Below are 14710 nucleotides of genomic sequence, written 5' to 3'. Positions count from 1 at the left end.
TGGTAGGCATTAAGTATTGTTTTCTGACTTCCGTTTTATTTTTATACATACACATATTTTGTGCTTGGCTGTAATATAAATTTTTTTTTAATTTTATTTTATTCTTCAGTGTTCCAAGATTCATTGTTTATGCACCACACCCAGTACGTATGCGATACATACCCTCGTTAATACCCACCACCAGGCTCTCCCAACTCCCCCCACCCCCCAGAACCTTCAGTTTATTTCTCAGAGTCCATAGTCTCTCATGCTTTGTCCCCCTCTCTGATTTCCCCCAACTCACTTCTCCTCTCCTTCACCCAATGTCCTCCATGTTATTCCTTATGTTCCACAAGTAAGTGAAACCATATGATAATTGACTCTCTCTGTTTGACTTACTTCACTCAGCATAATCTCCTCCACTCCCATCCATGCTACACAAATAGTACAAATTCTGGTTGCAAATATACATACGTGCAAGTCTTCTTTTGGAAAATCTCAGTAACAAATCTTTTACATTCTCCTTTCAATTCAGTTTGCTTGACAGGTAAATACTCCTAATTTTAACCTTTTGCTGGACATAAAATATTTTTTCATTTGCTTTTAAGGAATTGCCTTTCAGGGCTCCTAGTTAATTGATAGCATTCAATCTCACTTCTAACCTTGAAGAGGCCCAAGCTAGATACATTATCCAGCCTGTGCATGGTCCTTCAAAATGTATGAAGTTGAAAATGCCCCCCCCAAAACTCTACTTTCAACATTTCTTTTTCCTTTCAAAATTTGTAGTATCTCACTATTTTTGGCATCTGAGGATATTTGGTAATATAAAAATTTTTAACAGTGGTTCCTGGTAAAACAGTTGAAAAACCCTAGAAGATTTCATCTAGTCTCCTTTCGTATGTCTCAAGAGTCCTGTCAGATTTAATATATCTAAAAATGAACTTCTGAGTTTCGTCCTACGCCCCACCCACCACCCTCAAGTCCTGTTCCTTGCACAGTCTTCACATCTCATGAAGTGGGAACTTTATCCTTCTGTTTGCCCAGGTCTAAAACTTCAGGATCATTCTTCTTCATACTCCTTATTGAATCCCATAGCAAATCTTGTCAGCTCTTTTATCTGTTATCTAAAGCTGCTTAAGAAAACACAAAAATTAGTGGCTAAAACAACAATAATAATTATTTACACTTCTGTAATTTAGGTGGGGTTCAGCCAGGGCAGTCTGTCTCTGTTCTGTATACTGTCATCTGGTAGCTGAGCTAGGGCCAGAAATCAACTTCCAGGTTCACTCATTTATGGCAGACAAGTTGGGTGGGCTGAGTGCAGCTGGAGCTGTTAGCCTGTGGTCTCCCCACATGGCTACATTAGGTTTCTCACAGGATGGTGACCAGGTTACAAGAGGGATATACCAAAAAGACAGGCTCCTGTGTGTGGCATTTATCAGTCCTCTTTTTATCATAGTTACGAATGTCTCACTGGCTAAAGCTAGTTACATAGCCAAGCAAGGTTCACTGTACAAAGGGATTTTACAGGGGTGTGAATACCAAGATGCATGGCTCACTGCAGGCCACCAGAGGAACAGTTTACTTTATATTTCAAAATGCAGTAGACCTTCACTGTACATGGTAGTGTGGGACCATAAAAATGACCGTGTAGCTGAAACCCTGCAAAGCAGTATTAGTAATTGGTGGTAAAAGTTAATGATTGTTCTATGACCTTTAAAAATTTTTGTTGGAATGTTGAAAACTCTCCTGGGTGGCTCAGTGGATTAAAGCCTCTGCCTTCCGCTCAGGTCATGATTCCAGAGTCCTGGGATCAAGCCCTGAATCAGGCTCTCGGCTCAGCAGGGAGCCTGTCCCTCCCCCCTCCCCATCCCCGCCTACTTGTAATCTCTGTCTGTCAAATAAATAAATAAGTAAAATCTTAAAAAAAAAAAAAAAAACTCTCCTGTCAATTATACAGGTACAAATTAGGGAAATGAAAAATATACTAAAATGAGTATTTGTTTAGTACATTGTAATTTTAAAACATTAGAAACAATTATGATGTTTTATTTCTTTTTGTTGTAAGATTTTTTTTTATTATTTGACAGAAAGAGAGGGATCACAAGTAGGCAGAGGGGCAGGCAGAGAGAGAGGGGGAAGCAGGCTCCCCACTGGGCAGAGAGCCCGATGTGGGGCTCAATCCTAGGACCCTGAAATCATTATCTGAGCTGAAGGCAGAGGCTTAACCCACTGAGCCACCCAGATGCCTCTGATGTTTTATTTCTTTGCCAAAGAAAAAAAAAATTACCAAAAAGAGGAGCAAAGTTAAGCTAAAGCTAGTGGAAGGAAGAAAATAATAAAGATTAGAGCAGAAGTTAATGAAACAAGGAATAGGAAAATGAGAGCAAGGATAACCCAAAACTTGGTTCTTTCGAAAGGTGAACAAAATTGACAAACCTTAGCTAGACTCATTAAGAAAAAAAGAAAGGCTCAAATTTCTAAAAGTAGAAATAAAAGAGGGAACATAAGGAAATACTTTTATTTATGAATAATTATAGACCAACGTATTAGATAATTTATATGAAATGGACAAATGTCTAGAAAGCCACCACTACCACTTTTTTCAGACTGTACTGAAGAGTGTAGACAGGAAAATAAAAAGATATGCGGATTGGGAAGGAAAAAGTAAAAATTGGTAGATTACATCTACAAATGCAGTTTTACTTGCATATAGAAAATCCTAAGGAACCTACTGATAGAATAGTAAGTTTAGCAAGGTTGTGGGATATATATCACTACCTAAAAATCGATTCTGTTTCCATAATAGGAGATAAATGAATGGCTAATAAATAACTGAAAAACTCGACTATTAAACAGTGGAAATAAAAAGTTAATAATGTACAAATTGAAGCATGCTTTTTTATAAATTGATTCTGTCCAGTGTTGGCAAAAGGCCTGAGTAGATGGGTATGACACGCTCATATTCTATGGTAGTGAGTATAAGTTGACTAAAACAGTTTAAATACTTGTTAATATTGGAATGGCTTAATAAATTATGGTATAATCACACAATGGTGTACTGTGCAACAGTTTTTTAATTCTGTGTGCCCCAACATGGAAAGATCTCTTCAATACCTTATATTAAAAATTCAGTTGCAGAATAAAAACTTTAATATAGTCTCACTTTCTTAAAAAAAAATTTAAATATACCTTACATATATTCATAAATACCTGAGAACAGAAGAAGAATTAGGCTTGGGGTCGTGAGGAATAGGGACTGGAATTAAGATTGGCTATTCCAGGAGTGCCTGGGTAGCTCAGTCCTGCCTTTGGCTCAGGTCATGATCCCAGGGTCCTGGGATCAAGCCCCATGTGGGGCTACCTGCTCAGCAGGAAGCCTGCTTCTCCCTCTCCTACTCCCCCCTGCTTGTGTTCTTTTTCTTACTGTTTGTCTCTCTATCAAATAAAGTTTTAAAAGAAGAAAAGATTGGCTATTCCATTAATACACATAAACAACTTCCTGATGTGATAGACAGTAAAAATGGGTATTTTCTTTTTATATATCTTTATATTCCTTAAATCACTCCTGCTTTTCCCGTATTCTGGTATAATTGTTTATAACGAAAAAGCAGAAAGCTAGTGAAAATGTCCTAAAACAAATGTCTTTTGGGATTTTCTTTTAGGTGAATAGTGTGTGTTTAGAGGAAGTTACTCATGAAGAAGCAGTAACTGCCTTAAAGAACACGTCTGATTTTGTTTATTTGAAAGTGGCAAAACCCACAAGTATGTATATGAATGATGGCTATGTACCACCTGATATCACCAACCGTAAGTCTGTTTGCTTAAATCTGTCTTATTTCCCTATTTTTAAATATTTTAAAGAAACCATATTAAGCATTTTAACTTAATAGTTTTTAAAAATCAAATTTAAATCAATCTTGATAGTAAGAAGGGGTGTGTCCTTTTTCAGAGTTTTATGTAGGTAACAGTCACCAAAGGTATTTGCAAGTAATGCACATTCTTGTTATGTCTAATAGTTTCGGGATGTAATACAGAAATTTACTTTAACAAGCAATTCTTTTAAAACCTTGGTAATTTTGAGGTGTCTGGTGCTGCTAGTTCATGGACTATACTTCAAGAAATACTAATATTAAATATTTCTGAAACTTGGGCTTTTCTGTGTTCTGTTATGTGAGCACAGATCTATTTTTGTACAAGCTCCTAGTATATTACCTAACTGTATTTGTATGCAGTACAATTGTGTTGCCTAGAAATGAACTGTTGTGAAAAGTAGCAATGTAATTTTAAGTTTCCTGTTTGATTTCCAGTTTCTTTTTTAATGTACAGACTGGGATAAGATTTAAAGAATGTGTTTTGTGTTTGTTGAAAATGGAAGTTTTATTTCTTTGGTGCATTGAGTTGATATGGCCCCACTCCCTCTTTCATTGGGTTAAAGCCTCTGCCTTCAGCTCGGGTCGTGATCTCGGGGTCCTGGGATCGAGCCCCGCATCGGGCTCTCTGCTCAGCAGGGAGCCTGCCTTCCCCCTCTCTCTCTGCCTGCCTCTCTGCCTACTTGTGATTTCTGTCTGTCAAATAAATTTAATAAATAAATAAATAAATCTTTAAATAAAGCATGATTATAAATTGGGCTGACAGATCTGAGCTGGTGTCAGAGCATAGAGGTGCTTTTTTTTTTAATAGACTTTATGTTTTAGAGCAATTATAGATTCACAGCAAAATTAAGCAGAGGGTACAGAAATTTCTTACAGGCCATCTGCCCCCATCCATGCACAGCCTCCCCTATTATCAACGTCCCCCACCAGAGTGAGATATTTGTTACAACTGATGAACCTGTATTGCTACATCTTACCCAAAGCTCACAGTTGACATTAGATTTAACTTTTAATTGTATATTCTGTGGGCTCGGACAAATATATAATGACCTGTATCCACCATCACAGAACATACAGAGTAGTTTCACTTACTTAAAAATCCTATATTCTGCCTGTTCCTTTCTTTCCTCTAACCTGTAGGACCACTAATCTTTTTATTGTTACCATAGTTCGGCCTTTCCAGAATGTCATATAGCTTGTATCATACAGTATGTAGCCTTTTGAGGTTGGCTTCTTTCACATAGTAATATGCATCTAAGGTTTCCCATATCTTTTCATGGCTTGATAGCTCCTTTCTTTTTAGTGCTGAATAACTCTTTGGGTGTACCACAGTTTATTTATCCATTCACCAATGGAAGAACATCTTGGTTTCTTATAAATTTTAGAAATTATGAATAAAGCTGCTTTGAGCAGGTTTATGTGTAGACATAAGTTTTCATCTCCTTTTGGTGAATACCAAGGAACATGATGGCTAATATCATATGATAAGAATACGTTTAGTTTTATAAGAAATGTCCAAACTGTCTTCCAAATTGACTGTACTCCAGCCGTATAGTATGAGGGTTCCTATTGTTTCATATTCTTTTTTTTTTTTTTTTTTTAAAGATTTTATTTATTTATTTGACAGAGAGAAATCACAACAAGGCAGAGAGGCAGGCAGAGAGAGAGAGAGGGAAGCAGGCTCCCCGCTGAGCAGAGAGCCCGATGCGGGACTCGATCCCAGGACCCTGAGATCATGACCTGAGCCGAAGGCAGCGGCTCAACCCACTGAGCCACCCAGGCGCCCTATTGTTTCATATTCTTAACAGCATTTGAGGTTATCATTGTTCGGTATCTGAGCCTACTAATAGATGTACAATTTTAATTAGCATTTTCCTGATGACATACGGTGTGTGGAGCACCTTTTTCATATTCACCACCTTTGGTCTTTGGTGAGATATCGTTAAGGGTCTTTGGCACCTTTTAAAATTGAGTTGTTTTCTGGGCGCCTGGGTGGCTCAGTGGGTTAAGCCGCTGCCTTCGGCTCAGGTCATGATCTCGGGGTCCTGGGATCGAGTCCCGCATCGGGCTCTCTGCTCAGCAGCGAGCCTGCTTCCCTCACTCTCTCTCTGCCTGCCTCTCTGTCTACTTGTGATCTCTCTCTGCCAAATAAATAAATAAAATCTTTAAAAAAAAAATAAATAAAATAAAATTGAGTTGTTTTCTTACTGTTGAGTTTAAGAGTTCTTTGTATATTTTGGCCAACAGTTCTTTATCAGGTATGTCTTTTGCAAATATTTTTCTCCCAGTCTGTGGCTGGTCTTTTATTTCTTTATTTTTTTAAAGATTTTATTTGGGGGCGCCTGGGTGGCTCAGTGGGTTAAGGCCTTTGCCTTTGGCTCAGATCATGATCCCAGGGTCCTGGGATCGAGCCCCTGCGTCGGGCTCTCTGCTCGGCAGGAAACCTGCTTACCCCTCTCTCTCTGCCTGGCTCTCTGCCTACTTGTGATCTCTGTCTGTCAAACAAGATTTTATTTATTTGTTTGACAGACAGAGATCACAAGTAGGCAGAGAGCCAGGCAGAGAGAGAGGAGGAAGCAGGCTCGATGCGGGGCTCAAGCCCAGGACCCGGGGATCATGACTTGAGTCGAAGGCAGAGGCTTTAACCCACTGAGCCACCCAGGAGCCCCAGGTCTTTTAATTTTTTAGATAGTGTCTTTTTCAGAGTAGAAACATTTTAATGAAATCTAGCTTTTTTATACTTTTTTTCATGGATCCTGCCTTTGGTGTTTTATCTAAAAGGTCATTGCCAAATCCGGAGTCATCTAGATTTTCTCCTATGTTATCTTCTAGGAGTCTTATAGTTTTGTGTTTCATGTACAGTCTTTGATCCATTTTGAGTTAATTTTGTAAGGTTTATGTCTTGATTCGTTTTTTTTTTTTTTTCTTTTGCATGTGGACATCTAGTTGTTTCAACACCATTTATTCAAAAGACTGTCTTTGCTCCATTATATTGCCTTCGTTCCTCTGTCAATGATCACTTGACTATATTTATCTAGGTATGCTTCTGGTCCATTTCATCTAGGTTATGAAATTTGTAGGCATAGAGCTGTTCATAGTATTTCTTTATTACCCTTTTAATGTCCCTGGGCTCTGTCATTATGTCCCCTCTTTGATTTCTGATATTAATGATTTGTCTTCTCTTTTTTTCTTAGCTTGGCTAGAGGATTACCAATTTTATTGATCTTTTCAAAGAAGCAGCTTTTGGTCTTAACTGATGTTTACGGTTGATTTCCTGTTTTTTAATTTCATTGATTTCTGCTGTAATTTTATTCTTTCCTTCTTATTTTAATTTGCTTTTTTTAAATTTCATAAGGTAGAAACTAAGATGATTCATTTTAGATTTATAGTATTGAATGTATTCAATTCTATAAATTTCTCTCTTAGCACTGCTTTCACTGTATCCCACAATTTTGATACATCATGGTTTTTTTTTCACTTGGTTCAAAATATTTTTTAGTTTCTCCAGAGATTTCTTTTTTGATCCATGTATTAAGAGTGTATTATTTAATCCCTACATATTTTGAGATTCTTCAGCTATCATTTTGTTACTGATTTCTTTTCATTCCATCATGATCTGAGAGCAGACATGATATGATTTTTTTTTTTAATTTGTTAAGTTGTGTTTTATGGCCCAGGTTGTAGTCTGTCTTGGTGAATGCTCCATGTGAGCTTAAGAAGAATGTATGTTCTGTTGCTGGATGGAGTAGTCTATAGGTATCCACTGTATCCTGCTGATTAGTAATATTGTTGAGTTCAGCTATGTCCTTACTGATTTTCTGCCTCCTATATTTGTCCATTTAGAAGAAAAGAATGTGGATCCATCTGTTTCTCCTTGCAGTTCTGTCATTTTGTCCTCACATAGCTTGACAGTATTGCTAGATGCATATATGTTAGGGATTGTTATATCTTCTTGGAGAATTGACCCTTTTGTCATTGTGTAATGCCCTTCGTTATCTCTCACACCTTTGTTTATTTTGAGTCTTCTCTGTCTGGAATTAATACAGTTACTCCCACTATCTTCAGTTAGTGTTAGAATGGTAGTATCTCTCTCCATCGCTTTATGTGCCTTTATGAAGTGGCTCTGTTATAAACAGTATAAAATTGGGTCTTGTTTTTGATCCACTCTGATAATCTTGGTCTTATAATTGGTGCATTTAGACCATTGATGTTCATAGTGATTATTGATATAGTTGGATTAATATCTATTATATTTGTTACTGTATTCTATTTGTTGTTCTTGTTTCTTTATTTGTTATCCACTCTTTTTCTGTCTTTTACAGTTTTACTGAAACATTTTATTCCATTTTCTTTCCTGCCTTAACAGTTAAAGTCTCATTTTACTTTTTCAGTGGTTGCCCTAGAGATTGCAATATACATATCAACTAACACTATACAGCTTCATAGGTAGTGTAATTACCTTAAAATAATCCTAATTCCCTTCTCCCATCCCTTATACCATTGTTGACATTCATTTCACTTATACATATACACATATATATACATAAGCAAATATAGTTGAATACAGTGTTCCTACTGTTACTTTCTGAGAAGTTAAGATGTAATTCATATCTTTATACCTCTATCAATATAGTGGGTTTTTTCCCTGTGACTTCTTTTTTTTTTTAAGATTTTATTTATTTATTTGACAGACAGAGATCACAAGTAGGCAGAGAGAGAGGAGGAAGCAGGCTCCCTGCTGAGCAAAGAGCCCCATGCGGGGCTCTGTCCCAGGGGGCAGAGGCTTTAACCCACTGAGCCATCCAGGCCCCCCTCCCTGTGACTTCTTTTTAGATTCCTCTCCTTCCTCACTACCTTTTTCCTCTTCTTTGAAAAGGATATTTCTGTGTGTAATTTTCTTGGCATTTGACCTACTTGGTGTTTTCTGACCTTCCTAGATCTGTGGTTTGATGTCTGATGCCAATTTAGGGGAATTCTTAAGGTCATTATTATTGTTTCAGATTTTTCTTCCATTCTTTCTTTCCACATTTGGTATTCCCATTTCATAAATGTCACACTTTCTGTAGCTGTCTCACCATTCTCGGATATTTTGTTTAGGTTTCTTTTGTTTTGTTTCTTTCCTTTTTTTTTTTTTTTCTCTTTGCTTTTCAGTGTTAGTGGTTGCTATTGAGATATCCTCAAGTTCAGAGATTTCTTTTCTCAGCCCATCAAAGGCATTCTTCATTTCTGTTAACAGTGTTTTCGATGTCTAGTATTTCATCCTGTTTCTCTTAGAATTCCCATCTCTCTGCTTATTAATCATCTGTTTTTGCATAATGTCTGTCCACTAGAGCCATTAGCATATTGATCATTGTTGCTTTTTTTTTTTAAGGTTTATTTATTTATTTTAGAAAGAGACAGAGAACAGGGGAAAAGGATAGAGGGAGAGTGAGAGTCTTAAGCAGACTCCACACTGAGCACCAGCCTGATGTGGGGCTTGATTTCATGATGCTGCGATCATGACCTGAGCCAGAACTAAGAATTGTTCACTTAACTATCCGCATCATCCAGGCACCCCTAATCATTGTTGTTCTAAATTCCTGGTTTGATATTCCAAAAATTCTGCTGTATCTTGAGTCTGTTCTGATTCTTGCTCTGTTTCTTCCAACTGTGTTTTTGCCTTTTATTATGTCTTGTAATTTTTTCCTGATAGGCATGATGTATTGGGTAAAAGGAACTGCTGTAAATAGGCCATTAGTAATGTGATGATAAGGTGTTAGAAAGGGAAAGTGTTCCTAGCCCTGTGATCAAGTCTCAAGTCTTTTAATGAGTTTGCACCTCTGGAATGTAAGCTACACAGTGCCTCTCAGTATTCTCACTTCCTCCCTTAGGTGGGATAGGATGATTAGAATGGACTGGAGTTGATTATTAACCGTACCCCAGGTCACTGGTCTCTGATAAAACCCTAGCAGGTTAGGCTTTGATCATTTCTCCTGAGGGCAGACTCTGTTAATGAAAAACAGAATGCTCTTATATATTTGAAAATGAGTTGTTTTCCCTTCCTCCTGTCAGTAGCATGAGGAGATTTTTCTCCACTATTCACTGTGAGAGCCTGGTAGAGATCCAGGAGGTAAAACTCACAAATATGTGGGCTCCTCCAATAACAAGGGTCCCCCAGAAGTGTTTTTACTGGCCCATGCTGAACCTCCAGTGATTTGCAGTTACAATTCAGGTTTCTCTATCCTAGCACTAGTTTCCACAGAGTTTTCTGCTGTGGTAAGTTATAATTCTCTGTATTTGCCTACCATTTTCTCCAGTTTGGGGGCAGGAGCTTGCGCTGTCATCCCCCTTATCCTAAAGGTCTAAGAAGACTTGAATTGTTAGTTTGTTTAGCTTTTTAAGGTGTTGTTAGAACAGAGTGATGACTTCCAAGCTTCTTATATGCCAAACTAGACCCAGAAGTCCCTTAATTATTGTAAAATTTCGTGGAGCATAATCTTTGTGAACCTATTTTTTAAGCTTTCGGTTTTCATTATTTACAATTAAATTTTAAGTAATAGAAATTTTTTTAAACTTAACCTGCAAAATGACGTCTCAGAAAAATTAGGTTATTGTACTTTAGATTTTGTATTACAGTCTTTAATAGGACAGCCTTTTAAATGACACTTCTTGGATTTCACTGTGCGAATCAGTTAACGTAAAACTCCTTTTTAGTTCTGTTTTTTTAAGAGAAGACAAACATGATAAGTTTGCTTACTGACGTGAATATCTATACTTGTTTTTACTAGTATAGTAAACTTGAGCTTGAGCTTGTCTAATTTTTTAGAAAGTTGAGCTTGTCTAATTTTTACGTGGTCTTTTCTACCAACTTACATAAATAAATGGATATGAATTATACATTAACTAACCTTAAAATTGATAATTCACAAATGCAGTTCTGAACGGCTCATTTTACTTAAAGTCTTTTTACTTTATTTTGAAGCTGCTTCTCAACCTGTTGATAACCATGTTAGCCCATCTTCCTACTTGGGCCATACACCAGCATCACCAGCCAGATACTCACCTGTTTCAAAAGCAATGCTTGGAGATGATGAAATTACAAGGTAAGGAACTGAACATTTGTCATTCATAAATAAAACCAACTGTTAGAAGAAGTTGTAATCAGCCAAGTAAGATAGCCACAATTTTCAGGACTAAAAGATTTTTACTGACAGAAAATGAACTTAAACCTAAATTTTTTTCATTGGAGGGTTCTTTGAGGAGGCTGAAATATATAAAATTATTTTATATTCCAGGGGCACCTGGGTGGCTCAATGGGTTAAAGCCTCTGCCTTTGGCTCAGTCATGATTTCAGGGTCCTGGGATGGAGCCCCGCATCAGGTTCTCTGCTCCGCAGGGAGCCTGCTTCCCTTCCTCTCTCTCTGCCTGCCTCTCTGCCTACTTATGATCTCTGTCAAATAAATAAATAAATAATTTATATTCCAAATGAATCACTGCCCTTTTTAAAAACATACTACTTTTTTTTTCAGAAATGGTTAATTGTGCTTAGAAATTAGCATAGATTAAACTAAGTTAAGAATATGCTATGTATATTTAAAACTAACTTTTCATATATCCCTGTTTAATATATATCATAAAATTTTTTATAGCAGTAATTTGATTCATGTTTAGAATTCAACAACTGATATTTTCTTTCCTTGGTATGTATCCATGATATCCTCACTCCTAAGATCTACCTTGATCTGACTTTACTGTTTTAAATAAAGTTTGTAAATCTGTCATTTAATCCCAAAGAACTCTTAAGTATGTGGGAAAAAAATAAGTGAAAAGTGTTTTGGATCTTTTACACATTATTTACTATAGTAATAAGGATGTTATGTTTATACAGATTGCTTTATGATTTGTACAAGTATTTCATATTATAACATTTAACGTTAAATGTCTGCCAATTAATGTCTGTTTTATGTTTCTATTAATTGCATTATTGTTGGCGTTATTATTTTTGAGCTTTCAAAATTGTAATTGTTCTTGTCAGACTCCTGACTCTCTAGGCAAGGATTCTTTAAGGGCAGATAAGAAAGGATATTCATCTATGTCCTTTTCTTTAAAAGTTAGCAACATTGAAAACTTAATTTATAGGGGCACCCAGGTGGCTCAGTCATTAAGTGTCTGCCTTTGGCTCAGTTCATGATTCCAGTGTCCTGGGACTGAACCCCATATTGGGCTCCCTGCTCAGCAGAAATCCTGCTTCTCCCTCTCCAGCTCCCCCATGCTCGTGTTCCTTCTCCCACTGTATCATAAAGAAAGAAAATCTTTAAAAAAAAATTGTAAATATGTACTCAGTAATTGTGTTGGGAGTGAAAATTAGAAAAACCAGTTTTTGTGGTTATCTCTTTGTGATATGAATTTTCAAGACTGTTAAGTCTTCAGGCTGTTCTGCTGTGCTGATCTTTCATGGCTTTGTTGTTTTCTAATAGTGCCAATTATAGAAATAAAGAGGAAAAATAGTTAATAGTTTATCCAGTCTTTAATTTCTACATATTTTTCAAACTAAAAAATATGTTATATTGGTGTCTTGATTGCTGTTCCCCATCTTTTTTCATTCTATATCTCTTCTCTATAAAAAAAAGTCCATTTTATTGGACTTTTTTGGTATTACACAAGTCTACCTGTTTTGTTTACTTTTATGTGAAAATCAGGTGGTTGATTACTGCATACGCCTTCCTGAAACGTGTTTTAGCACTCCCTTTTAATAATTACACAACTTTGTCCAGATATGAAGTACAAAAAATCTTTACCCTCACATTAGAAGTTCTCCACAATTTGACCCTAAGCAATCTTTCAGAGGTTATCTCACATTACCAATTTTAAAAAAGGAAAAGAGGACACCTGGGTAGCTTAGTTGGTTAAGTGTCTGTCTCCAGCTCAGGTCATGATCTCAGGGATGTCCTAGGATCTAGCCCCGCTTCAGGCTTTCTGCTCAGCAGAGGAGCCTGCTTCTCCCTCTCCCTCTGCGGCCTACTCTCTCACTCACTCTCTCTCTCTCAAATAAATAAGTAAAATCTGTTTAAAAAATAAATAATATAAAATTAAAAAGGAAAAGAAATCCCAACATACAGAAAATTGATGATTCTAAAGTTTATTTTATTGACAGCTTTATTGAGAGATGATCCACATATCATACACTTATCCCATTTAAAATGTAAACGCAGTGATTTTTGGTATATTACATTATTAATTTTTAAAATTTTTTAAGGACTCCTTTTTTTAAAAAATAACTTATTTATTTGACAGAGTACAAACAGAGGGAACGGCAGAGAGAGGGAGAAGTAGACTCCCACTGAGCAGAGAGCCTGATGGGGCTTGATCCCAGGACCCCGGGATCGTGACCTGAGCCAAAGGCAGATGCTTAACTGCCTTAGCCTGGTACCCCACATTATTAGTTTTTTTAAATGTGCGATTCATGGGCATTAATTGCATTCACGATGTTAGGCATTCATCACCATCTATTCCAGAACCTTTTTGCCACCTCAAAACAAACTATAGCCATTAAACAGTAATTCCAAATTTCCTCTCCTCCCAGTCCCTGGTAACCTCTAGTCTAGTGTACTTTGTGTCCTATACATTTGCTTATTCTGGATTGTCCATGTAAGTATCATCTTAAAATTCTGTTGTGTCTGACTTCTTTCATTTAGCATGATGTTTTCAGGATTCATCCATGTTGTAGCATGTACCAAAACTTCATTCCTGGGGTGCCTGGGTAGCTCAGTCAGTTAAGCGTCTGCCTTTTGCACAGGTCATGATCCCAGTTTCCTGGGATGGAGCCTCGCATCGGGCACTCTGCTTAGCAGGGAGCCTGCTTCTTCCTTTCCCTCTGCCTGCTACTCCCCCTGCTTGTGTGCTCTTGTGCTCTCTCTCTCTGTCAAATAAGTAAATAAAATATATATATTTTAAAATCTTCATTCTTTATGGCTGAATAATAGTCCATTATGTGTATATACCACGTTTTATTTATCCATTCATCTGTTGATGGACCCTTGGTTGTCTCTACCTTTTGGGTATTGAGAATAATGACCTGATAAACATTGGCTTGCACTTTCTTGCATCCTTGTTTTCACTTCCTTTGGATATATACTAAAGTGTGGAATTACTGAGTAATATAGTCAGTATGTTTACATTTATGAGGAGCCATTTGTTTTCTGTTGCAACCATACCATTTTACATTCCCACCATCAATATATGAGGGTTCAGTTTCTCCACATCCTCACCAATACTTGTTTTTTTCTGTTCTATTCTGTTTCATAGCCATTGTAGTAGGTGGGATATATCTCATGATTTTCATGCATTTCTCTAAAGACTAAAGATGTTGAACATCTTTTCATGTGTCTGTGTTATTTGAAAAATCAGAATTTATGGATTTTAGCAGAGTGTTTTAAATTACTTATATAAAATTTATATTTATATAAAACTAATATATATGTGTAGCTTTTTGCTTCATACATACATACATATATATATGTATTCTTTTTTAAGTTTACATACAGTATAATACTAGTTTCCGGTGTAGAATTTAGTGATTCAGCACTTACTTACAACACCCAGTGCTCATCACAAGTGCTGTCCTTAATACTCATCACCCATTTAATCCATCCCCCCTCCCACTTCCTCCATATATGTTCTAAAGTAATAGAAACCCTATACTATAAGTCCATCATCTAAGAGTGAAATAAAACATCGATATAGTGAAATTTATTTTGTCCCCTGATCCTACACTGCCTCACCAAGTGAACTGTTTTCCTGAATTTGGATTTATTATTCCCTTTTTTTCTTTTATATATGTGTGCATGAGTTTAATATTTTCTAAACAATTTATTATT

The 14710-nt window shown here is 36.6% G+C and overlaps 1 protein-coding gene across 17 annotated transcripts in view; it reads left to right on the top strand.

Annotated features, from left to right (window-relative positions):
* DLG1 (discs large MAGUK scaffold protein 1) overlaps positions 1 to 14710 on the top strand; it is a 257847-nt gene that overhangs the window by 166005 nt on the left and 77132 nt on the right. For all 17 annotated transcript variants that reach the window (XM_046001681.1, XM_046001679.1, XM_046001684.1 and 14 more), the window contains 2 exons: positions 3645 to 3789; positions 10816 to 10936. In XM_046001681.1, coding sequence (XP_045857637.1) covers positions 3645 to 3789; positions 10816 to 10936 — 266 coding nt within the window. The remainder of the gene's footprint in view (positions 1 to 3644; positions 3790 to 10815; positions 10937 to 14710) is intronic.

The sequence above is a fragment of the Meles meles genome, chromosome 4 (assembly GCF_922984935.1).
Source record: "Meles meles chromosome 4, mMelMel3.1 paternal haplotype, whole genome shotgun sequence".
In the NCBI taxonomy this organism is placed as follows: domain Eukaryota; kingdom Metazoa; phylum Chordata; class Mammalia; order Carnivora; family Mustelidae; genus Meles; species Meles meles.
The sequence above is the reverse complement of the archived record's forward strand: the minus strand, read 5'-3'. Positions and strand labels throughout refer to the sequence as shown.